The sequence below is a fragment of the Pempheris klunzingeri genome, chromosome 13 (assembly GCF_042242105.1).
Source record: "Pempheris klunzingeri isolate RE-2024b chromosome 13, fPemKlu1.hap1, whole genome shotgun sequence".
Lineage (NCBI taxonomy): Eukaryota > Metazoa > Chordata > Actinopteri > Acropomatiformes > Pempheridae > Pempheris > Pempheris klunzingeri.
The window spans coordinates 1589971-1615496 of NC_092024.1; the positions used below are offsets into that span (position 1 = coordinate 1589971).

Consider the following 25526-nt stretch of genomic DNA (forward strand, 5'->3'; position numbering starts at 1 on the left):
GAGCATTACAGAGTGTGTGCATACACAAGGCACTTTAGAGACGGACAACCATTCACATTCCCACCTGCGGCCGATTCAGAGTCACCAATTAACCTGCATGTCTTTGGACTGTGGGAGGAAGCCGGAGTATCCAGAGAAAACATGCGAGCACGGGGAGAACAAGCAAACTCCACACAGAAAGGTTTGCCAGCGGATTCGAACCTGGAACCCTTTTGCTGTGATACAACAGTTATAAGTAGTGCACCACCGTGCTGCCATGTAAATAATATGATGGTGATCATCCACAGATGAGAGAAATCCAGATCATTAATGAAATCTGTTCGTTCAGTCTGTTCAGAGCCCACGTTTGATCTGGTGCCAAGCTCATACGTTCTTCAGATATCTTGCTGACGGGTGCAGTCAAGCTCAGTGTGCAGTAAAATAAAATTAATTTAATAGCCTAACTTCATTTATAGAAAAATGTCCATTGTTTCGCCTGAAGGAGTGATAATAATACATGATAAATAATAGTGAGGTGATGTAAAAGTGTCTGTTAGAAAACACTGTGTTCGCTCACCCCCAGCAGGTTTCTGGGTACGTATCCTTCGCGGTCGTTCAGCCGCGCCCACCACCACTCCGTCTCGGTGTCGTCGCGCCGTCGCAGCACGGTGAGGCCGTCGCCCTCGCTGAAGGACAGCTCATCGGCCTGCTGGGCCGTGTAGTCCCAGAGACTGTAGACCAGGCCTTTGTTCATCACACCCAACTTCTCCTGTACACCTGGGAGCGGTGCAGAGCGTTCAGTGTTACAAGACAGCGTTCAGTGGAGAGTGGAATTGTCTCGTGATGCTTCAGGTGTGTTTAAACTCTCTGCTCCTGTGGACTGAGGCAGACCTGCTAAGCTCACTCACCACCTGTCTGTCTGTCTGTCTGTATGTCTGTATGTACCCACCGTAGAGGAACTGAGAACACTGGGTGTAGCCCTCCTCCATTTCTTCACATTTGTCTGCCGCAGTTTCAACATCACTGATCGTTGTGGCGAAAATGGCGGCCCCCGACTCCACCAGCATCTTACAGAGGTGGACGCTGTTACACGATGCTGCACAGTGCAGAGGAGTCCTGGGAGGGACAGCGTTAAAAACACAGACAAGGTTCATATACCAGATTAAAAACAGGGCAAAAATGTTCCAGTAAAACCCTTGTATGAAAATATCTAATAGCCTAAACACGATTAGTGTCATTGTGAAACAGGCTGACTTGAACTGGACAATGGTAATCTCCTCTTTCGATACTGCTAAGGCGGCTGAGTCAAAAATTAATTTAGAAATGTAATTATCTTTGTCATTGTTGCCTCTGAGCTGAGCTGCAGCATCGCTGCCACAGAGTGTGTTCATCACACAAACATCATCATCAAGTCCCTCAGCAGCCGCTGCTGTTATTATTATATCACCGAAGGTACTGACCATCCGTCGCTGTCGGCTGCATTCACATTAACTCCAAAGTCCAGCAGGAACTTCACAATATGGTGATGGCCGGCACAGACGGCATTATGAAGAGGAGTTATGCCCTCATCATTGGGCATACTGGGATTTTCCACCTTAAAGTCAGAGATAATGAAAACATATTCACAGAGATATTAGACTGATCAGAATGACACAACAGCAGCAGAAGCTCCCAGAATAATTGTATTGGTATCAGCCTTCAGAAGCCCTTCACTAAAAGCCCAGAGGAGAACGCTACAGCAGTCCTGAATCCACTGCAAGACTCAGTAATGCGCAGCACTTTTTGAACAACTTGGAAGCTGTGGAGTTGTTGAGTCTTACTACCTCGGGGTATGAGAACGTCAAACTGAGCGTGTTCTGGGTGTGAAGCGCCTAAATGTTTCCTTGAGAGCATCAGTCTGGAGAGAGCTCAGTTCAGTAAGCATTTCTGTCCAGTCTCCAAGTGAAAGATGTCAGGGATATAAACAGCGGTTTGCCTTTAAAGATGAAAGGTTTGTGTCCTCGGGAGCTCCGTGCTGCTGTAAAACACCTCCATACAGAGTGTATCCTCTACAGTACCTTAACACACCTGACAACTGAGACCACCTCTCCGCTGACTGAGCTGCTGAGGATCAAAGATATATTACTTCATAAGTGTTGCCATGGTGGTATTGAAAAGCTTCAAACTTTATAGCAGTTATTAGCAGATCCGTTGAGGCAATCTGTGTGTGGGTGTGAAGTAATTGTTGGCATGTAGAAATATTCTTCTGTTGCATCAGAAAATCTGTTTCCTTTTCATTTAACACAGAAATGTATCAGAGGCAGTACATTTTAAAAGTTAGAACCAAACTGTGTCCGATGATATTCAGCCCTACATGACAGTCCAGTGAGATTACATCTGCTTCACTACATTATAGAAACCTTCTGTGGCTTCAGGTCAGGTCTCCCAAAGCTGTCAGGGTTCGGGCCCCACTACAGCACTGAAACCCTGAACAAATCAGTGGTTCCACTTCTGCGCAGACGACAATCCGTTCTACGCTGCCGTCAAAACTGATGATCCACTCAGTGCTCCCAGGATTCTACGTCGCTCTTCCTCGTGGTTGTTCGGAGGAGCTCGGCCCTCCGCCATCTTCCAGCTACCCAACCCTCCCACGTGTCAGGCTGCCTATCCTGACCAAGCCCACCAAGCTACGCATCTTCCGGTCTTATGACTCTTACCCCTCTGCCCTACACCAGCTAGCTTGCCCTGAGGACCTGAATTGATGTGGAGAACTACTAACTAATACTAGACTTATAGACTTTTTGGAGTTTTCTTCTTGTTTACTGGACTTTACATTTATTACATTCGTGCTATAAACCCAACTGTTTTTGTACATACATGCCACTTTCCAACCAAAGGATCCTACTGCACTACCAGAGATGTGGGAGATCTCTCTTTGACCTGCCTCTCTGTGGGTGTCTCGATAGCAGTTTTGATAGGGGCTTTTCCTTGTTTTCTCGCAAAGCATGAAAAGTGTTTAAAGCATTACTAATGTACGCTCTTAAAGCCCTTTGATTCACTGGAATATTAAGCTGCAAAAAATAAAGTTGATTCGATTTTAAATCCGCAGACAGTTAACAAGCATCATGACTCTGAAATCTGAGACTACATTATAACACAAATGTAGCCACAACGTTAATCTTGCGTTACCTCATATATAATCCTCTGCACCAGGTCGAACTCGCCCTCTAACGACGCGTCCAGCAGCAGAGCCAGAGGGTTAAACTTGACTCTCAGGCCGTGGCCCGTTCGCTCTGACGACGGCTTCTTCAGATTGGTTCGCTTCACCTGCAGCACACGGGGAGAGAAACACTGCTTAACCTGGCACTTCAGCTTTCACAGAGAACAATGCTTTGTTTAGGTGATCAGCAGCACATTTCAAAGGGAAACACAACTAAGATGAATACCTGCTGAGAAAGTGAGATGCTGTGTTTATCTAAGTTATGTTAAGTATGAATGTGTGTGTGCAGCTTTAATTGTAATCTATGCCTACCTTAGGCAGTGAAGGTGGGGCAGGGGGTGATGGGGAAGGGGACACATGGCCTACAGAGTTGTGTGTTGGACTCAATCCTCTCTGGTTGTTGTTGTTCTGGTCCTCTGGTTTGTCAGGTGCAGGGGATGGGCTGGGTTGGACTGGTGGGGACACGCTATTTGTAGTTTCTGCTTTCGCTCTCGTCTCTTTGGTTTTTTCTACAGCAACGGAAGGAGGGGACAAGCGGCGGGAGCCAGAGTTCAGGTTCTGGACTTCGCCCTCCGCGGTGGCCGTGCTGACGTGCTTGTCACCAGGCTCTACATTCCCATTTGCTGAATGGATGTTGTCCACGTCGCCCAAAAGGCAGTCAGGCTGGTAGAAAGTAGTACCTGGAATTAAGATTGAAACAGTTGAATTAAGCGTCATCAGATCCTCAACATCAGTGGGGAATATTTTATAGACCAGCTGAAGCCCCCTAAATGAGGCCACATCATCACATCAGTGTCTTACCTGAGCCTCCTTCCATGCCTCCAGCCAATGTGTTGAACCTGCACACCACAACAGAAAACCTCATATTCACTCTTATTTACTTTCTGTTCCATATTCAGTTTCATAAACATGCATTTGCTGTTACGCTGGGGTACAGTACACAGAACAGCACAAACCTCTGGTACAGTAGCTTTTGGATATTGGGCCCCTGCGGACCCTCTGGCTCAGTGATTGAACTCCGCTTCTTCAGGGGTCGTGGAGCATTGCTGAGGCGTCTGCGGAGAACCTCCAGGTCAGCATCACTCTGGTAGCGTAGCTGGGAGTGGGCTGTGGATGGCAGAGAGGGGAAGGCAACGTATGTTAGAGGGGGACACTCATTTGTTCTTCTGTTAAAGGTCCCATATTAAGCAAAACACACTTTTAAACGTTTTTTTCAATGTAATGTCCGTCTAGAGATCCTGAAACTATTAGAAAAGACCACCCTGTGTCCTGCTCCATCTTTCCAGAAATGTGGATTAAAAACGCTCTGTTTAGATTTGGCCCTTTTTATGATGTCATAATTCAATTCAATTCAATTCAATTCAACTTTATTGTCTGTTCAGGTAAAAACACAGCTATAAAAACAAGGTTTAAAAACCCACATTCAGGCATTAAAAGACACCCCCACACATCTAAAAAACACAGCACAACAGGTAAAATGAATAAAACACATAAAATAGACAGTGCAGTCTATCCTAATGGATTTGCTGATCATGTGACCTCCTTCAGCCCTTCACCTGACTGACTGTCCTCGCCCACTGAAAACCACTTTTTGTCTACTATTATTTTTTTAAATGCCAGTTCCAGGTAACACACAGATGATGAAAACAAGAACAAAACACGCAGACTGTTGTTGTATGAACTTGAAAAGGAGCACAATATGGGACCTTTAATTGTTTATCAAAATTTCATTAGATCCAAGCCATCACTAATTTGGCACAGAAGATTTTCTTCCTCCAATTTAGAGAAAAACAATGAAGGTTCTCTTTTATTCTCTGGCACCTACCAACTGGAGTGAGCTTAGTGGGACTGAGGGGACGAGGGATGTTGTCCACGCTGGGTGGGGGCAGGATTTGCCCATCTGTGCTCTCGCCTCCTCCTTTCCCTCCTTCCTTATCTGTAACATCCTCGCCTCCTGCTTTTCCTCCTCCTCCTCCGCTCTGGAGAAAAGGGACAGGAGACGGAGAGCTGGAGGAGGTGGGGAGGATGGGTTTACCGTAGACTACGGAGAAAAAGGAAAGACGGATAGAGTTAGAGAGATGGATTTTTCATTGTGGATATAAAACATACACCATCTTTACTCTGTGGATGTGGCACAATGTGTGACAATCTATTGCAATCTGCTGTTGAATGACCTGCTTTGACAGCAGTCCTGTTGCTGAGAGACCCGTAGTTTTTGGCTTGAGGCTGCTGGAGGTACATGCTGTAGATGGAGCTGCTGTTCATGGTGGCGGGGCCCTTCCTTGGGGACTGGGGTCTGGAGGGGTGGTCTGGGACGTAAGGACGAACTGCCACCGCAGGAGGGTGATCTGTCCGCTCTGTTTGTGGGGACAAGGGTGAGGGCTGGGAGGTGGTGGCCGGGCCTAAGAGTTCAGACAGAGCGGGAAAAATATACAATTAACACGTCATTTCCAAATATCACACCTAACCTACCTGCACAGGTCATAATTCAGTTTCCCTAAATGTCCCTAAATTTCTTTTTTTTAGAAATGAATTCTGAAGTAAAATAATAAAACATTTTAAAAAGGTACTTGAACTTGCAGACCTCCAGGAGGTTTAACTTAACCACTCTCTAAATTACCTTGGCTTGAATTTGGGGGGACAGAGATCCGTTGCTGTATTTGTTGCAAAGAGGAAGATGATGAAGAGGAGGATGAGGTGGCATTTGCAGCGCTGGAGCGGGGCCAGCCCAGTGTACCGGGGGCAGAACGGGGCAGGGAGCTGGTGGCACAGTGATGCCCTGCCGCCTGGTGGCCGGCACTGGGGTAGGTACCATAACCAGAGGGATGCTGGTGGGAGGGAGACACAGAAAACTGAACCTGCGTGACTATTTTGGAAGGAGGTTTTGAAAAGTTCACCCCTGATATCAACCCCCTCCCACCATCATCTCCTTACCTGCTCTGGACTGTTGGTCTTCCAGTCTGACACACTCTTACTGATGCTCGGCCATGACGCTTCATTAGCTACACAGACAGAAAGAGAGAGACCGGAAGTGTTGAGAAAGGGACACAGGTTACAACAGGAAATGCAATTAAGGAGAAGAGGAGGCAAAGACAGACACAGACAGAAAGGAGTATGAGCAAGTGGCATGTATGTTGTAGAAGGTGAAAGTGGGTGAAAGCTCACCCACTGATGTACAAATGTACAAAAAGGAAAACAAATGACTAGAATAAGAATATATTATTATCAATACCTATACTTTACTCTGAGAACAACAGAAAAACAGTGCGGGACATATTGTGTGCATGACCACCTTCACAGTCCATCATTTAGCACCACGTACCAATTATGCAATATTTGGAGCAGACTCCGAGTCAACGAGTTATTTTTAATTTGACTTGACAAGTCTGCCTTTCAACATAGTGAACACTGTAATGTAACCAGACAAGCGCTAAATTGCTTAACCACTACGCTACACGTTCAGATCGCTGATTACAGTGTGTTCTCCGCAACAAACATGTGTTTAGCGTCCTGTAAGTGGAGCGCCAATGGGACTGAAGTAGCTCTGATTATGAGCTCTGTTCTGGGAGTTGGGTCGTTGTTATGGTAACACCTGTATCTGATAACAATAAGACTAATAATAATAAATATTCATAGTAACAGACAATTGTCATAAAATGGACTTTGGGGTGCTGCTTTACCCAAAGAATTACTCTTGTTGAGTTGTTGGTTAACATGGAGAAACACAGAGACAGTGAATAGCAGAGAGCTGCTGCCTCAAAGCTTAAAAACTGACCTGACTGAACGCTAAAATGCTAAGCTCTTAAAAAATGAAGCCAGCTAGCTGTGAAAAGTAGCAGTGTGAACCAGCCTGTGTCTCCACAGTGGTGGCGTTACATAAGTAATTGGCAGTTGGATGCAACACTAAGGTCACTGCGCCCGCCAGCCACTAAATCTTGATCCACTGTCGCCTATTAACTAGTGACAGCCCTGGAGGTCAGTGGTCCGGCTTAATGCTTCACAGTTTCACAGCAGTTTAACCTTTCCTCACATTCACATTCAATAAAGTTACTTTCGTAGAGAACAATAATATCAGGATACCACAGTACAGGTTCCAGCAGGACTTTTAGGACCGACACTGATACTATTATTGTTCCAAAGATTTTATCATCCTACATGCTTAATATCCGTTATGCTTGTGCAAGATGAAAAACCAAAGCACTCATCATTTCGACCTGATTATGGTGCTCGAAAAATCAGGGGATCACCAAAGTTAAAGTTACAAAGTTAATTCCAAATTGGTGGACCGACCAGATGGACCAACATTCTTACAGCGGCGCTGCAGGCCTGGCTAAAAATAATTGAAAAAGTCCATTGTGGGACTTTTAAATTCCACTACATGTCACAGTTGGCTCCAAGTCAGCGTCCATTGTCAGAGTATCATTTTAAACTGTTACCTAACTGTTTGGCCTAGCTCTCTGTGGTGCGTCACACTTTTGGCACGTACCAGACTAATACTGATTAACTATTGAACCTGGGAGTCCTGCAGTCGGTAAGCTGCGCCGTGCAACCTGTTGGCTGCTGCTGTAACCTGCTGACCGCAGGAGGAAAACAGTCACGACAGGAAACAAACAGTCAGCTCTGCGCGAGGCGGAAACTTGGCCGTCCGCCTGAGAACCCAGATTAGACGCTCGGTGTTGTAGAGGAGAGACGGTACAGTTTACAGCACTGGCTCAATCACAGTGCGCCATGATGCAAAAGACAAAGGATGGCTCAGGTTCAGGTTTTTACGAAGCCCAGCGAACTCAGCACTACTCAAGGCTCAGCTTTAGGTAACATCTAATACGGGTGTTTGAACTTTAGTATGATGACTGGTGATAATTTGTGGTAATAATCAATGTATTTTAGATCTTCTGCAATATCATTTGGCCCAAAGAACACAAGCTCAATAGAGAAACTCTCTCATCAGTAAGAGGGAAAACACAAAGAAACATATTTAAGTATGCTGTATAATTTGGGGAAAGAAGCTCATTCTTTGCTGAGAATTAGAGCAGAGGATTGATGCCACTCTCATATCTGCCCGGTGAGCCTGGCTCCCTCCAAAGGTAACAAAATCCTTCTATCAGCACATCAAAAGCTCATTAATCAACAAGACAAGACTCCAGGAGGTCTCAAGAAAAAAGCCAGCACATAAACCCAGTTAGATAGCAAACTTTGGTTTTTGTACATTAAACAAACCAGATAGAACTTGTTAATTAGTGAGCTTTGTAGGTGCTGGTAGGAGGATGTTACCGGACAGCTCAACATTTAAGCCATGAGAGACATGAGAGCAGTATGTTTTCCAAAACAGTGAACTGTACCTTCAAAATCAATAAATATTCAAAGATGAATCCTTACTACATTTGATACTAAGTCCCTTAAGACTTAGCACCTTAAGCACCTCCCTGTCATTACCACAGGTACACCACACTGACTGGACCGGATCAGGTTTTTAATAAAACGACAAGTTCATCTTTCTCACCGTTGTTTCTGTAAACCCTTGTCTTATAGATTATTAATCACACCTCCTCATGGCACATTCAAAAAGAGAGCTTTTGTTTCAGAAAAGCTGGCACCGGGTCCTGTTACCACTTTCTGCCAAACAATAGTTTAAGTCAGCAGAAAATGAAACCGTTTCTCTCAAATTATTCACTCTTATTTTGATGCTGATTTGCATGCACAGAATTCCTTGCTGTGCTGTATTAGCACTGACGCAGTGTAATAGATGGCCTGTTCACTGTTAACATTTGTTAGAGTCTTAATCTCTCTGATGACAGCAACAACAGCTGCCATGACCCAACAAGCTCTCTTTATCACACACACACACACACACACACACAGCTTCAAAGTTAGTCAGACTTCCTTTCATTCAGTTGTTGTCCTGCCTGTCCAGTACACTGACATGATTAACAACTATGTGTTTTCCACATTACTTGAGCAGGGGCAATAAATAGACCTGTGGCATTTGCTTTGGCATTCAAGAACACAATGGGATTTGTATCCGTGCTGGTTAAACACACCCAGTAGTTGAAGTAAGTGATTAGAAATGTTTCGTTACTTCTACCCTGAGTGTACAACACTGCATACACTGTATATATGTGACTGTAAGTGCCTGACAGCAGAACGACAGTGGTTTGTTACAGCATGGTCAGTGGTTAATGAGGAGGCTGTGTTACGTTGACACGGCTGGTGCTAGCTATGTGAATGGATGCTGACACTGATAAGTTAAGCTAGTGTGATTATTAACTAGATTTAATAACATCCTGTTTGTTTATTTGCTTCCTTACTCAGATGTCCGTACGGTAAATATGAAGCCACAGCCACATGGTGGAAACATGGGGAGGCAGCTAGCTCGGCCCAGCCCAAAGGTAACAAAATCCACTGACCGGCACCACTAAGCCTCACCAAATGTCTGCACATAGGCTGCTACATGGCCCCTGGTAAAACCATGACTTGTTGCAGATTTTAACTAGCTGTTTTCCTCTGTTTCCAGTGTTTGTGCTGAGCTAAGCAACTGGCTGCGGCTTCATATTTACTGAAAAGACATGGAATCAAGCTTCTCATGCAACTCTCAGCAATAAAACAGTTCTATTTGAAGAAACCAGGGAGGAGGACGTGCAGGAATAATTGAGTACGAGTCTCAGACCAGACTGTGGTTTGTCCCCGGTTTATTTTCTTATGCTGGGCTTCCTAACCCCGAGCAGCTGCTGGCTATCAGATGTCATGTCTGTGTCCTCACACACATGACCCTTACTTTTTAAGGTCATATTCTGTAGCTGATTCAATTATGTTCCCCTCGCCATCTGTTCTGTAGAGATAGACAAAAACACTCCACAGCAACCCTTGTTTGAATGCACCCGTCAATGTCCAGCCCAGGTCACATTTTGGATTAAGGCTCAATAAAACACACTTGTGTTAGAATCATGTAGGACAGACTATTAACAGACCACCTTAAGGTGCAGATGGGGTGAGGATTAAGGTGCTGTTAATCTACCACCAATGGAGCTAGTGGTGAGTAGGTTTCTCTAGTGCCTTCTAGGGACTCACTGTTGTTACTGTCGCCCCCCTGAGGGGACCGAGGTCCCTCCCATGTCTCAGTGGGCTCTGACAGGACGATGTCTAAATCTGACACTTTCCATTGGCTGGGAGGCTTCCTGGCGCCACTCCTGTCCTCCTCTGTGTGGCCACACCCACCACACACACACACACACACACGAAAAACAGTAACGAGACACCGACCACGACAGTGACAACCACCGAGACAACATCAACACCAACGTCATCATGGTGACATCACGATGACATCACAAAACAGTAACAGGAACAGTCACAACAGCAACCACCACGACATCAACAAGTGACACGACAATCACAGGATCAACGGTGATAGGAACACGTCACATTTGAGATAACATCAACAGATAAGGGAAAAGGAAACAAGGAGCCAACAGACAGGAAAAGGAAATAGACAGGAAGTTAGAGCCCAAACAGAGATATAAGAAACCCTGACATGCCTTAGAATGTCAACAAAAAATAAAGCTGGACCAACCTGAGAGGGAGCGGATGTGGCTGAGCGGAGTGGGTTTGGATGGCGGGTCAGCTGGCAGGGGGTACCCCGCCTCCTGTCTCCCCTCCGCTGGAACCTGGATGTAGGGGCAGACGGCCGCTACTCTGCCCGAAACTCCCCCTCCTGGGTGGGCGGAGGTCTGAGGGGAGGACAGGCCTCCTCCGTTCATTCGACTCAGCTGGAGGGGTGCAGACACACACGGACACGATAAGCCAGACAGTGACTGAGGACCAGGACACTTCACGCATTTAAAAAAAAAAGCTCTCTGATAAGAGTCAAGCTGTGCACCTCTGCTTTCTTCTTATGCAGTCGTTCTCTCAGGTCTCCGATGCGCTGATCCATCACTGTCACCTGGGTGTTCCTCTTGTTCAGCAGCTCTTTGTTCTGGGCCAGCTTGCTGCTCTGCTCCAGGTTGTGACGGTTACGAGCCTGAAACACAGAGCGGTGGAAGTCTGATGCACTAACTACATTTCTAACTAAAAGAATGTGCTCATTTGTTGAAAAGGGAGGGAGCATATGAGATGGCGTCATTTACCTGCAGTTCCTGGTACAGTTTCCTCAGTTCCAGAGCTGCGGGTCCAGACAGGGGTGAACCTTTCTGGCCGGTGTGTGCACCCTGGGGCCCGGTGTGCACCCCCTGAGCTGGTGCAACAGTGTGCAGCTGAAGGCGTCCTCTCCTCAAATCCTCCAACTGCTGGGTCAACTGGGAAAACCATTCAGAAGGAACTAAGCAACTCAGCTGACTCCAACTCAGTTTTGCTTGACTTTGACTGTTATAATGCAGCATCTCTGAACCGTGTGCGTTACCTGGTCCACTCTGACCACAGCAGACTGCAGTTCAGCCTGCTTCTCCTGGAACAGGCTGCTAACATGGTCAATCTCTGCAGCTGGAGACAGAAACCAGGAGAGGGCAAGTTAAACTGAAATAGTCCAAGTCAAATGAGATCCACGGTCTTTTGTTTACTGATCAAGCCAGCGTAAGTTTATCTTAGTGTCTCAGTCACCAGCAGCAAGACTATTTCACTGTTGACTATTACACCATTGATTGATTGGCCTGTAATCTTTACAGCGTGCTTAATGTGCTCAGGCTCACAGAGGTTTCCGTTGATCAGTTTGCTGTAGTCGACTTGGCCCCTCATGGCTCGGATCTTCTTCAGCTTGGCCTCCTGAGTCTCGACTCGCTCCTTCAGCCGCTGCAGCTTCTCAGCTTCGGACTGGACAGAAGAGAACAAGAACAGACGCAAGGTAAACATCACATTTGATCAGTGACAAAAACACATGATTACGTTTCAGGCTATATTGTAGAGATGCTTTTCTATACCCAAATCAACAGATGCCAGTGAGCAATAGTGTCATTACTGGCCAACCTACGGTATACATGTAACATACAGGGTTTCACCCTTAAATATGTCCTGATGCCCTATAGAGCATTATAGAGCCCACCTGTGTCTGTCCCTGGTTACTTCTGCCTCCCTGCTGAAGATACCTCAGTCTCTGCTCCTAGGAGGGAAAGAAGGTGAGGAAATACAAATTTTAATTCATTTCCTGGTACATTTTCAGTTGCCAAGAACCCAAAATGGCACAAACGTGACCCCCGTCATCTCGACTAATTACTACAAGCATTTCTCTCATCATGAAACGGTTTATTTTTGTGAATTTGTTTGTTACCGCCCATGACAACTGATAACTAGCTTTTGATTAACTTAACGTAACTGCACTGTTGCCAGTCACACCGAATCACACCACATGCACACAGTCCAGATGAAGAGGACTACCTGAGGTTTTCAGCATGAATAAATCCTCTATAAATAATCGCTTTGAACGTAGGAGCTTTAGATACAGCACAAAATCAGGAGCATAACGTGCCTTTTCTCTGACATGCTATAGAAAACAGCAAAACATTGAATTGTTCCATCTATCTACATCACTACCACTGCTATTGGTTCATGGAGTTTATGACATCACCTGGCTCCACCCACCGCCAACCGGACTGGAGGTCTGATTGTCCAGTAACTGAAAACACCTGTCTGACACCTGACTCACTCAGTGTCTTAAATAATAGTATGATGCATCACCCTGCCACCAATTCTCCACGTCAGGTCACGTTTTAAAAATACACACTTGATTGTCATGTATTTTGTATGTGTGTATTTGTACACACATAAAACAGCAAGAGAGAGAGTGGGGGGGGGAGGGCTGAGATGAGTGATGCTGACTGAGGCAGTTTACACCTCTCTCTCTGCTAGTGCTGGCACGTAGTACAGCTGACCTGTGTCTCTCTCTCAACACACACACACACACACACACACACACACACACACACACACACACACACACACACACGAAGAGGGAAGTGGAATGTTGGCAAGAAGCCTCCCATCATTCACTGGAAACACACACACACACAGACATTGACACACACATGCTAATAACACATTACATAACAGCAGCTTGTTTCATTACACCCACAGTGCAGGGCTAGTAGGTGCCAGTACAGTAGCTGTGTTTTGGACTCTTTTTCCTGGAAGTCGTCAATCCATGTCTGTCTCTACATGGGAGACTTTCCCACCCAGCAAGATGACAAAACACTTCAACTCTTCCAGATGGGGAGGAAACACTTAATAGCTGCTTTTAAAGTGCTGAATATCAGCATAAAGTTTCCATAATATAAAACGTCAGTGGCCTTGAAAAACCCCCAAATTGACCAAAATGAAAGATGGTGGTTGAAAGCAGTTCCATGCTGAAAGCATTTTTATTCACTTTATACTAAGTAGACACTTCATCATAATGAATGGAGAGACTTAAAGAAATTAAAAGAATGTGACATTTCTTTGGCTCCCCTTCCTGACTCTTTCCTGGAGTACACTTCTGCTTCAACTTCCCAGCAGCTGTGGCTCCCCGATGACCTCATTTCCTGTCATGAGAGAGTGGTTGTGATCTATCTCTGTCACTCACTCACACACACACACACACACACACAGAGTGTTGTCACACACACACAAAACCTGGAGGTGAGTGACCGTCTATTAGCACAAACCAAATTGTTCTTTCCTGCCAGTCCTTAAACCTTGACCTGGATCACATGTCCTGGTTCCTAGGAAGACGTATGAGACATGATCCTCACACACACACCCACACACCCACACACCCACACACCCACACACACACACACACACTCACACACTCACACACACACACACACACATTCCTCCAAGGCCGCAGCTCCTGGGACCTCAAAGTCGACCTTTTTAGACAGACTTTAATGTAGATAACCTTACACTAACTGACAGGCAATCCATTCAACAGCTCTGTGTGTGTGTGTGTGTGTGTGTGTGTGTGTGTGTGCATATGTGTGCTAGAGTTACCTTGGCGACCAACATCTGTTGCTGAGCCTCTATTTGTTGCTGTTGTCTTGTGGCCATTTCCTGGAGCTCAGAGAGGGTCAGCTCTACACGGGGAACCTACACACACACAAACGTTACATACATTAATACAGTATGTCCATCCTGTGTATCTAATATCACTGTTTCCATCCATCCATTACACACCGATGAGTGTGTCTTGTCTTGGGACTCTTACTGACAAGATGAAAACCCAAACAGCGACAGGAGATAGATGCTAGACGACGGCACGCAGCTGCACACACACACACACACACACACACACACGCACACGCACACACCTCACACTTTGGGTCATAGAGCACCTCCAGTGTGCTACAGAAATGTTATTAGGCTAGCAGCTGGTGGCCTTGGCAGAGTGACAGAATTATAGTATTGGTTCGGGGAAAATAGGAAGAATCCTATCTGCTGTGGTTATTACAGAGCTGTGGCACAGACATCAACATCAGCTGGGCAAAATCTAATCACACTCATAATTTGTCCCGTACTTTATTATCAGAGGAGAGCTTTATCGGACCGGGCACACGCCAGAACAGCTCGTTATGTAGCTGCGTTTGTGGATGTTCTTCAGAGACATGCATCAACTGTGTGTGTGTGTGTGTGTGTGTGTGTGTGTGTGTGAGTGTGTGTGTGTGTGTGTGTGTGTGCAGGGGGTTGATTGGGGAGGGGGGAGAGAAATGCCTTTAGTAGACAACAGCGGAAGGTTTCTGCCCAGTCACATCCTGCTATTGTGTGTGTTCACTCATGGACACACACACTCTCTCACACACACACACACACACACACACACACACACACACACACACACACACACACACACACACACACACACACACACACGCTGCACCTGGCCTGTTACATTCATTTCCAGTCCACAGTGGAGCCAGACAATGCTTGTGGAAAAAAAAAAAGACTCTCTTCTGTGTTAATACATCGGTTAAGACTCTAAATGCTGTTTAACTGATTATCTAAACACCGGCTGCTCGGGCTGCTGCCTGGACCATAGTCATAGCACCATATAGCACCATGCAGCTCTGCACTGCATCAGATACAGTAGTACAAAACCATAGTAGAATATCAAGTCTTGCCTTACAAAGCAGATCTTTGACTATCAGCAGAAACATATGAATGAGTCAGTACCATGTAACATTATCAGTATAGCTCATTGCATCTCTCATCTATTCACAGACTCCAGACCTCCTTAAAGAGCAACTTGCAGGTTAATGGTTTTCTGACATTTATACCTAACCTTGTCTGGAAATTATCATTCTAAATGGCAATGCAGGATTCAATATGTTTTACAGGACATAAGGGCCGAAGTTCAGAGCTCCTACAAACGCTCTTTTTTTTTCCAATAAGACGTCATGTAACATGAGGGAGTCGCTGTCCGCTGCTGTAATAGGAGGCAGTGAGCCTGAGCAAAAGTGTAACAGTGAGTTGGTGTTTATTTGTGGCGCTCATTTCAGACCAGAAGATTATCTTTCCAGTGATACGATGGAGTTTAGGATGGGATTTTGAAGCCAAGACCACGTAAGACTGAAAGCCTCTGTCGTTCCTTCAGTGCAAACACAGTAGCGTCACTGGGAGCAGCAGCTCAGTTCAACGAAAACGTGCACTGTGCACTGCAAGTCTTGTTTTCTAACTTTTGCTAACTTCCAAATTTGTCAGCACAATGATTTCAGTGATGAGAACCAATGTGTGACACATAGTAATTGTAGTGAGGCAGCGATCTCCCTGTGGTGAAGTTCCAGTCCAACCACATTAACAGAAAACATGAAACCATTTTTGATTTGCAAAAGTTGTGAGGTCTCTGCCACCGAGTGTTGTTCGTTTGGTTTTTTGTTAAATTTGAGTGAACTGCACGTTAAGACATCAAAGTCTTGATAAACTTCATTAGCCAGTTTTGACTGTCTGTACTGAGCTTTGCTCTCAGACAGATATTTACTGGGATATAATGGGTCTAGGCCTTAAGGTTTAAGGGCTTGAACAGCATCACAGAGACCTCATTAAAACACGCCATTTCTGCCAGAGATGAAAGAGAAATGGTGTCAAAACGGCAAGAGACTGGAGGCTTCAGTCAACTTTGTTAAATGTTCCAAAAAGTCTTCACACGAATCTCAGCGGAGACTTTACTGCCATGACTCAGGGAGGAGCTGATGAAAAACTCGACGACCCTGAACCGAACCCTGAGGGTTATGGCAATTCTTAGATATGAAATCAGTGAAACAAATGAAGCCCGCCGGACCTTTATCGACTCGGGGAATGAAGGCTCTAGCTCAGGCAGCATTAGCGCTATGCTAAATATGAGAATCGATGATTAATGACGCTGATAGCCACACTGTGCTATAGACAGCATCGCTGCCTTCAGGCTGTCACGCATTATTTTAGAAACATACTGCAGACACACAGTGGTCCAACATAATGCAGACTACATCATGTTTCAGACAATGACAGTATGCACATTATACTGGTTTTCCAGTCAGTGGTGCCACATGTCATTATCCAACTGCTGAGCTGTGGGATTCTGCAGATCCCCACTTTGATGTGCATTATGAAGAGTCTGCAGATATACACTGATCTCCTGCTAATGCACTGTGGTCCAGTGCTGCCACCTTAAAGGAGACCAGGCGCTGCCAGTATGATCAGAACGTCACCGCTCACAGTTCGTCTTTGCACGCAGTGGTTAATAGATTAACATGAATGAATTAACAGATTAACTCCTGACAATGATCGTGACAAAGCAATGGCAATTGCAAAAAAATAAAAAATTTACTTAGCCCACATTTTCCCCTTCTATCCATCTATCATTATGCAACTTTCTTCCATCTGAAACAATAACTTGTAGATGTGCACGTATGGAGGCAAAAAAGTCCTCAGTGATTTAAGCTTTATGAGCAGCAAAATACATCGTGGTGAAAATGAACCACTACGTCTTAAATATTTGTGTCTGAATTTCATCATTCTAATTTCTAATCTGTTTTTTTTTTTTTTTTTTTTACTTGACTTGACTTTTTAGATTCAGTCGACTTCTAAGATAAATGCCATTTGAATTTAAAAACACATTTTAGTCAAGTTTTTCAAATTGCAACGCTTGGAATTATCTTCTGAAAATTCCAAAGAAGGGAATTCAAACCACACGATTTAGATTTTTAAAAATGAAGCATTTCAAGGCATTTAGATTAAGTATAAAGTATTAAGTAAAGACTAAATGCCACATCCAGGAATGGAAAAGCCTTGACCATACATATAAAAACCTAAAAAGCCAACAATTTATAAAGTATTTGATCTATTTTCACTACTGCTTTGCAAACACCCTCAACAATCTTGCTGACTTGCTTGGTTTAAAAGCCATAATGTGAACGATGCTCATCGGACGGACTTAAGATCACTTGTCAGACAGTAGTGACAGTGTTATCTTGGGACTACCAGTCGATGAAGTTTACACCCTCTAGGCACGGCTATGCCTCTCTAATCTTTATAATGACATGCATCCTACAGCTGCTGAAAAGTTAACAATTCGCCTGACACTCAGCAACGGTGTCATGTATTCTGCAGCTCATGCTGCCAACACACCGTACAACATCCTGCAGAGCGCCGCTGCTGCTGCTGGGAGCCCCCGGCTGACATAAACATGCACTTTGTATCTGCTTCGCCGCCGCGCTGTATTTACCTGCAGGCTGTCCCATGTGATCCTGCAGGAGCGGACTTTAATTTTGCTGCATTGTCCTTCAACAGTAAATTCCTGCACCAAATCCACCTCATTCCACTCCATCCTCACAGCCTCTCAGAGAGCCAGCGGACCTTTATGGAATCAGACAGGGAAAAAATGGTGCCAGAGGCTGGAAAGAGAAAAGCTTGGAGGGGGGGAAACGAGAGCGATCCTTATCACAACTTTCCCTCTCGTCCGCCCTGTGATGTGCTGTGATTTATGACACTCTCTCCCCTTCTCTCTCTCTCTCTCTCTCTCTCTCACTCGCTCACTCACTCGCCCACGCTCCCTCCACCCCCTCTCCTCCACCCCTTTCTCTCTCTCTCTCTCTCTCTCTCTCATCCAAACTCTCTCTGGCACTGGTGTGTTCTCATATGTAAAGCAAGCTGATGTGTTCATTTCCTACAGTAAAGGAACGCACACTTACACCTTATAAACTGGTACAACTGTCCCCTTCTCTCCCCCTCCTTCTCTTCCTACACCTCTCACTTTCTCTCTGTGTCTTCCTCCATCCTTTTTTATTATCTCCCTCCTCCTTCTACACCCTCTCCATCCTTCTTCATCCCCATCTCTTTCTACATCTGCATTCCTTCCTCTCTCTTTCTCTGAGTCCTTGTCATCTCTCTGCAGCTGGCTTTTTGCTGCAGCGACATCCCCTTCTTTCTCTCTCTCCCTCTCTCCCCCCTCACGCCTCCCTCTTTCCTTCTCCCACTTTCTCTCAGAAGGGAAAGCACTGCACCACAGCCTGATGGGGCTCTAGCTGCTCTTCATCAACCTCTGCCCGCTGCTCCAGATGTGTGTCACGAGGAAGATGATGAGGATGATAATGCTGGCAGATTAATGGCCGTGGCAGCGTGCGCAGCGATCTCGTGGCACGCACTTCAGCCAGACGCGTCCGGCGACACACACACACACACACACACATGCATGAGACATGTATGTGAGCGCACACTAGGGTAACAGCTGACTCCTGCTGCGTCATATTGTCCTCCTCTTTTTTCTGTTTCTCTCTTGCAACACACACACACACACACACACACACACACACACACACACACAGTGGCATGTGACTTTACTGCTGCGTCACACATTTTCCCTTTCACGCTGTGGAACAGACACACATCTGTTTCACTCAGATAAACACACACACACACACACACACACACACACACACACACAGACAAACACACAGCACAGAAAGCAGACTGGAATTTCTGCCAGTGTTGCTGTTCTGCGTGCAGGCATCTGTGGGTGTGAGTGGGCTTTGTGTGTGTTGACTGGACATAAAATCCATGACTGTTAACAGTGATTCATCATGTTTTTATAATTAAATAGAGCGTGGTAGTAGCGGTTGTAGTAGAAGTATTGAAATTGGCTGACATCTTCATTAATATTCAGTAGTTTTTTAAGGCTGAAATGGATGTTTGAACTACTTGAGTCTTCAAGTTCTCTTCAGAATTTGACTTTTTCAGGTTATTAAAATGCATTCACACCTCTAAGGGACATTAATATTCATTAAAACTATTGACACCACCAAGCTCAGAGTTATTTTGGGGAGGCTGGCAGCTCTTTAAAGGGAAAACTTTGGTGATGCTGTAGTATCTATTTGGACAACATAGCATGAAAATGATGAAAGCACAACAGAATCAGCCGTGTGTTACCTGCACATCAATGGCTCCACAATCAAGTGCGACTTTGTGCATTCACAATTAGAATATACTGATGTGCTACAATCATGTTTCTAAGAAGTGCATTTATGCAGCTTCTTTGGTTTTATGGCTCTATTACAACTCACCTCACAGGATGAAATTAATGCCTCATGTCATTAATCAGTGGATCAATCTGTGTTTGAAACATATTTCTCCAAGTTCATCCCAACCGTTTTTTTTTTCCAGTTCCAATGAAGCATCTGTGATGAAACTACTTATTAATATAAGTGAAGACCTTTATGTGTTTAGCGTGACGTTATCCAGGACTTATGAGAGATTTGCTTAGATAACTTGCTCTTTCACCAAAGTGGCTTTGGGTTTGCCTAAACTCTGACAGCTGGTAAGAAAACAGAGGATCGGAGGCGCACATCCTCTGAACACCACAGAACATATGATGGAGGCTCAGAGGGGCCAAATTCCTTCCTAGAACCACACCCAATAACGGCCACGAGGGTATTGTCTATATGAGGGTATCCATTTTTTACTCTGAGTATTTCTCAGGATGAACATAAAGGGAAATGCAGGATATCATAGAGAGCATGTGAATGCATCATTGACGGCGGATCCAGTTGAACCTGACCGCCAATGAATTGGTGTCAGTAGAGTTTTGAGTCATTTCAAAGGATTTTGCTTTAACTGTAAAAAGTGCTGACAAGCGATGATTCAGAAGCATTAGAAGTTACCACAGCCGTCTGAAATTGTTGCTCTATGGGGCAATTTCACATGTAGTGAGATCACAGTTATAATCTGAAGCACATGGGGGTATTTGACCTTCTCAGTGTGTGAGTGTTATGTTTCCCAACACTGTCTATGTTCTCAGAGTTATGCACACACACACACACACACACACACACACACACACACACACACACAGAGTCTCCATCCTTCTGAGGACATTAACTTGGCGTACATTCATTTCCTGGAGACTTACCCTAACCCTAACCGTAACTACTTCTTGCCTAAACCTAACCTTTACCCTAACCTAAACCTGATCTTACCTTAAATTTAAACCAAGTCTTCACTCTAACATTGAATCATTTACATTATGGGGGCATTTTGTCCTCAGAGGGAAGGCAAGTCCACACAATGTGAATGTGTAAACAGATTTATGTCCTCACAACATGGGTAAAACATGGTGTACACACACACACACACACACACACACACACACACACACACACACACACACACACACACACACACACACACACACATTGTTCTGATCATAGCTCCCTCCAGTAATGAAACCCATCCCATCTGCTGTACGCCTCCAGTAAAAATATTCCACCTAATCTACAACAACAGCCTTCAGACATTCCTGCAGCCACGGACGAATCGAATGGGAAAAGTCTGTTATCAGAACCACCCCAGTGACTAATATTCACACAGCAGGGTGGCCTGCTGGTTACAGAGACCAGCCTGCAACTGAAAGGCCACATCACTGAACCCCACCGAGTATTTCTTCCATTTCTATCCAAAAACTTGTTGCCGAATTCTAATATTCACTGAAATGTTCGATAAAATGTGAAACGCTAGTTTAATCCTGTCAAATGTTAACGATCATTTCTATGTTCTGGATGTATATATGCTTATATAAGTCTTATTTATAGTAGTCGAACATTTGTCACAGCATCAACAAAGGGAGCTTTTGTCACATGTAGTGATTCAAGTCTGCCGACGTCCCTGAACCCAGGCTATCACATAACCCACGGAGGCACCTCTAGTGATGGCATCCAGTGAAAATATTCATCTTAATCTACATCAACACAACCCCTGACATATGTGTTTTGTCAAGAGGACACAAACACATACACAAAGACACACCTGACTCCTGACTCTTAATATATCCCTCAGCGGTGCTCTCCCACACAGCTGGATGGGGTAGAGTTACACACAGATGGATCAACACACTCGATTATGTGTGCGCGTGCGTGGGTTAATTCAAAATGTGTGACGGCTCCCGTGGTCGTCCTGAGGTTTGGGGAGAGGTTTATAGGACACCGTCTTAGGGAGGGGAAGGAGAGACTGTTGGGATAGGACTGTTGTTGGACTGACCCAGAACATACGCACACACACAAAGGAAGGCACAGCTCCTTTTCACTGTCTGCAAACCAGTAAAATGACTTCTTACAGTTCAATTTCTCTTTTTTCCTAAGCTTTTTTAAGGCGTCTGTCAGCTTCAGATAGCTACAGGGTTAATGAAAGTCCAGTGAGAAATGTTAGCAACTGTGAGCAAGTAATTAAGTCAGTAAAGCTTTATTTATATGGCACCTTTTGAACACACGTTGCTTTACATCACATCAGTAAATAAAAAAGACAAAAGAAAAAATAATCCAGCAACAAGTCACCACCCAGAACACACCCTTTAAGCCATCCCACAAAAGTTTCTTAAAAGTTGTTGAGAACAGCTGATCTAATGGGAGTGGAGGGGAGGTGGGGGGGGGGGATTATTCCAAAGACTGGCTGCCAGGACAACAAAAGAGCAGTCACCCTTGGTTTTTAGCCTGGCACGCGGCATCACCAAAAGGTTTTGGTTGGATGACCTAAGTGGCCACTCGGGGGTGTGAGGGCTTAGAGGCTTGGAAATGCAGGCAGGAGCTAATCCATTTAGTGCCTTAAAAGTGATTAAAACAATCTTAAAATCAATCCTGAACTTTACTGGCATCCAGTGCAGAGCAGCTAAAATTGGATGGATGTGAGATGTACAGCCAGTCCGGGCTACTGACAGCAATAACACTAACCAAGACCACACAAAGTTAAATACGCCATTAGTGACTACCAGGCAAAGACTGCAAATGGTGACAGAGCACAAATGGGCTGCACCGGTTAGGAGCATAAAAGTCCCTCTGACACAGGTCACATTAGGCTTTTTTGGAAAGTAATATTAGCATGTATGAAATTCCTGCCATTTGCCTGCAAGAAGCCCTTATTCTGTATATGTTAGCATGTATGAACTTCCTTATTCTGTATATGTTAGCATGTATGCACTTCCTTATTCTGGATATGTTAGCATGGATGAACTTCCTTATTCTGGATATGTTAGGATGTATGCACTTCCTGTTAGGATGGATGAACTTCCTGCGACATTTGATTTACGATCAGATACATTATGTTAGTGCAACAACTCAGAGAGCCTCTGCACACCAACAAAGTCTTACACTGGAGCAAGCCCAGGCCATCACCTAAGCCTAGATCACAGAGCCTGCTTGATCTCTGCACCATTCGTTATGCAACCACGTCTTAAAACAAACATTTCTTTCTCACATATTTCTGTGCAAATCTCTCCAACAGTCCATTAAGATCCAGCTGGGCTCTGGCCAGAACATTAGATGCTAATACTCTGTGCACTCTAAGCAAACAGAGATGTTTCATTTGTGGGAAATGATGCATTTTTCATGAATGTGTCCCTCTATGACGTGGCTCAGACACATGTCAATTGGACAAATTTGAACTTTGACCTAAAGGTGGTGCAGATCAAAACAAGATCAACAAAATCCTTTGGGATTCACCCTCTAGAGTGCATTAACATTTGTGTAAAATATCATGACAATCCATCTGATAGATTTTCAGATATTTCACTCTAATACAAAGTGATTCTGCAATGTTATTTAAATTATGTTCATATTATTCAATGAGTAATTATATTAGTGTTGAAATGATGAATAATAAATCTGGAACTGCTGTGAACTGATAGCATCTCAGTCTCCCTCTCTTTCTAACCCACACTTACAAACGCGCACACACACACACACACACACACACACAGCTGTCAGCGCTGTCACATTTACATCATTCTGTGGGAAGAAACAGCATCTGGTGGGTGTGTCTGTGTGTGTGTGTGTGTGTGTGTGTGTGTCTGTGTCTGTGTCTGTGTGTATGTGTGTGTGTGTGTGTGTGTGTGTGTGTGTGTGTGTGTGTGTGCGTGCGTGCGCATGAGCGAGTGAGTAAGTGAGAGCTTTTGGATATGATTACACAGAGCTGAGAGTCACACCCTAACTTGGAGTCATGCGTCCACATCCCTAAGTAACACACACACACACACACACACACATAGATGAAATAACACTGTCAAGGCCAAACACACATGGCCGACAGAAGCCACACCTTGCGTGCACGCAGCGTCCAGTTTTTACCAGACGTAAACCACACTGACCTGACTGTGCACTGATTCTCTGACACTTATACACACACACACACACACACACGCACACACACACGGCCAGCAGTCCCACCCTGACACATAAATAAACTGCTTGTTGATTTGTCTGTGTGTGTCTGTGTGTGTGTAGCTTTCTTCACAAAGTCAAGGAGCAAATCTGAGGAACTTAGAAGAAAGTAAAGCACAGATAAACACACACACACATACACCCAACACACACACATACACATCTTTCAAAGTCACCTCTACATTTGCTCCTACTTCAGTTCCAGTTTTCCAGCTGTTCTATTATGTATGAAAAGCTGATGTGAGAAGAAGACAGAAGAGTGTAAGGCAAACACACACTTTGTGAGCTTCACACAAACACGGCCACTTGTATCCTCACACACACACACACACACACACACACACACACACACACACACACACACACACACACACGCATACATTCATGCACAGAGAAGAAACACATTGCCACAACTCACCCCCACACGCTCCTGCCTTGTCTCAAACTCTTCGTTTTAGTTTGCTACCGAATGTAGAAGGTGGAGGACGAAGAAGAAAGACAGATACCTGAAGACGACTGTGAAGGAGTGAGAGGAAGAGAAGAGGGAGGAGGAGGAGGAGCTGTTTGGCTAGCTAACAATCCTCTTAGCCTGGTTATGTCATGGGACCAAGCTAATCCTACCTTCACTGACTGACCAACACACGCACACGCACACACACGTATACACACACATACACACACACACACACACAGGCTGACTAACCTGCAGACTGACCAACACAGAAACGAACAACATACATACACACACACGCAAACATGGCTGCTGACTGGTTAACCAAGGCCTGACCAACAGGCACAAAGCAGCCGTCTAGTCTGGGGTGAAATACAACAGCTACCATGGTTATAAATAGCTGTTAGTGATAAATACAAAGCTGCTAGCATGAGGTCAGCTGCTCTTTTTACTGTGTGATTCATTATTTTGGAGAAAAGATAACAAAACAAGCAAGCTCACAAGAGTTAGTCACTCTAGTGACAAAAGGTTGATTCCCATTTCATCCCTTTATGTCTCTGTCTGTGACTACATGTGTGGCGATTATAGTGTATGTATAGAGGATATATTACATGTGTGTGCGCATGTGTGTGAGTGTGTGAGTGTGTGTGTGTGAGTGTGTGTGTGTGTGTGTGTGGGTCTTGCTGGTAGAGAACTATAATCACCACTGTCACTAATCCACGGGCTAATCCGCTAGACTACACACAAAAAGACAAATACATACACACAAACGTGCACATACGTTGACCTGTGAAGATGTGAACACACACACACACACACACACGCGCACCAAGACATTTTTAATGCTTTATTTGCATTCTATCGATTAAATGAGCACATTTTAAGGAGACCCAAACGCCACTGAGGTTTCATTAGTGGAACTGAGATTGTAACACTTGATTCAAGCCCAATATTCAAAAGCCAAATATCCCAATCAGCAGGTTACAGATATATTAAAGGAATATTGACACGTTAATAACAGAGAGACAGCTAGCCTTGGTCTGTCCAGAAGTAACTAAATCCACCTGCCGGCATCTCTGAGGCTCTTTATTTATTAACATGTTATATCTCGTTGATTTCATCCATTCAAACAGCAAGGTGGGAAAATGACAGGTTGTGGATTTACAGCAGGTTATTTCAAAGACGTTTTTTTTTTATATATACCTTCAGAGAGTAGCAAGATTGCCGTTTCCCCCAGTTTCTAGTCTTTATGCTAAGCTAAGTTAGG

At 44.7% G+C, this 25526-nt stretch overlaps 1 protein-coding gene across 1 annotated transcript in view; it reads right to left on the reverse strand.

Annotated features, from left to right (window-relative positions):
- Positions 1-25526, reverse strand: part of LOC139212069 (apoptosis-stimulating of p53 protein 1-like) — a 36131-nt gene that overhangs the window by 2202 nt on the left and 8403 nt on the right. Inside the window, exons 5-23 of the mRNA XM_070842520.1 lie at positions 14129-14224; positions 12207-12263; positions 11857-11977; positions 11571-11650; positions 11299-11466; positions 11052-11192; positions 10746-10941; positions 10244-10372; positions 6113-6180; positions 5799-6006; positions 5353-5580; positions 5004-5219; positions 4135-4285; positions 3980-4017; positions 3491-3858; positions 3148-3285; positions 1440-1573; positions 929-1095; positions 557-756 (exon numbers count right to left, since the gene is read on the reverse strand). Of these exons, the coding sequence (XP_070698621.1) occupies positions 557-756; positions 929-1095; positions 1440-1573; positions 3148-3285; positions 3491-3858; positions 3980-4017; positions 4135-4285; positions 5004-5219; positions 5353-5580; positions 5799-6006; positions 6113-6180; positions 10244-10372; positions 10746-10941; positions 11052-11192; positions 11299-11466; positions 11571-11650; positions 11857-11977; positions 12207-12263; positions 14129-14224 (2904 nt within the window). The remainder of the gene's footprint in view (positions 1-556; positions 757-928; positions 1096-1439; positions 1574-3147; positions 3286-3490; positions 3859-3979; positions 4018-4134; positions 4286-5003; positions 5220-5352; positions 5581-5798; positions 6007-6112; positions 6181-10243; positions 10373-10745; positions 10942-11051; positions 11193-11298; positions 11467-11570; positions 11651-11856; positions 11978-12206; positions 12264-14128; positions 14225-25526) is intronic.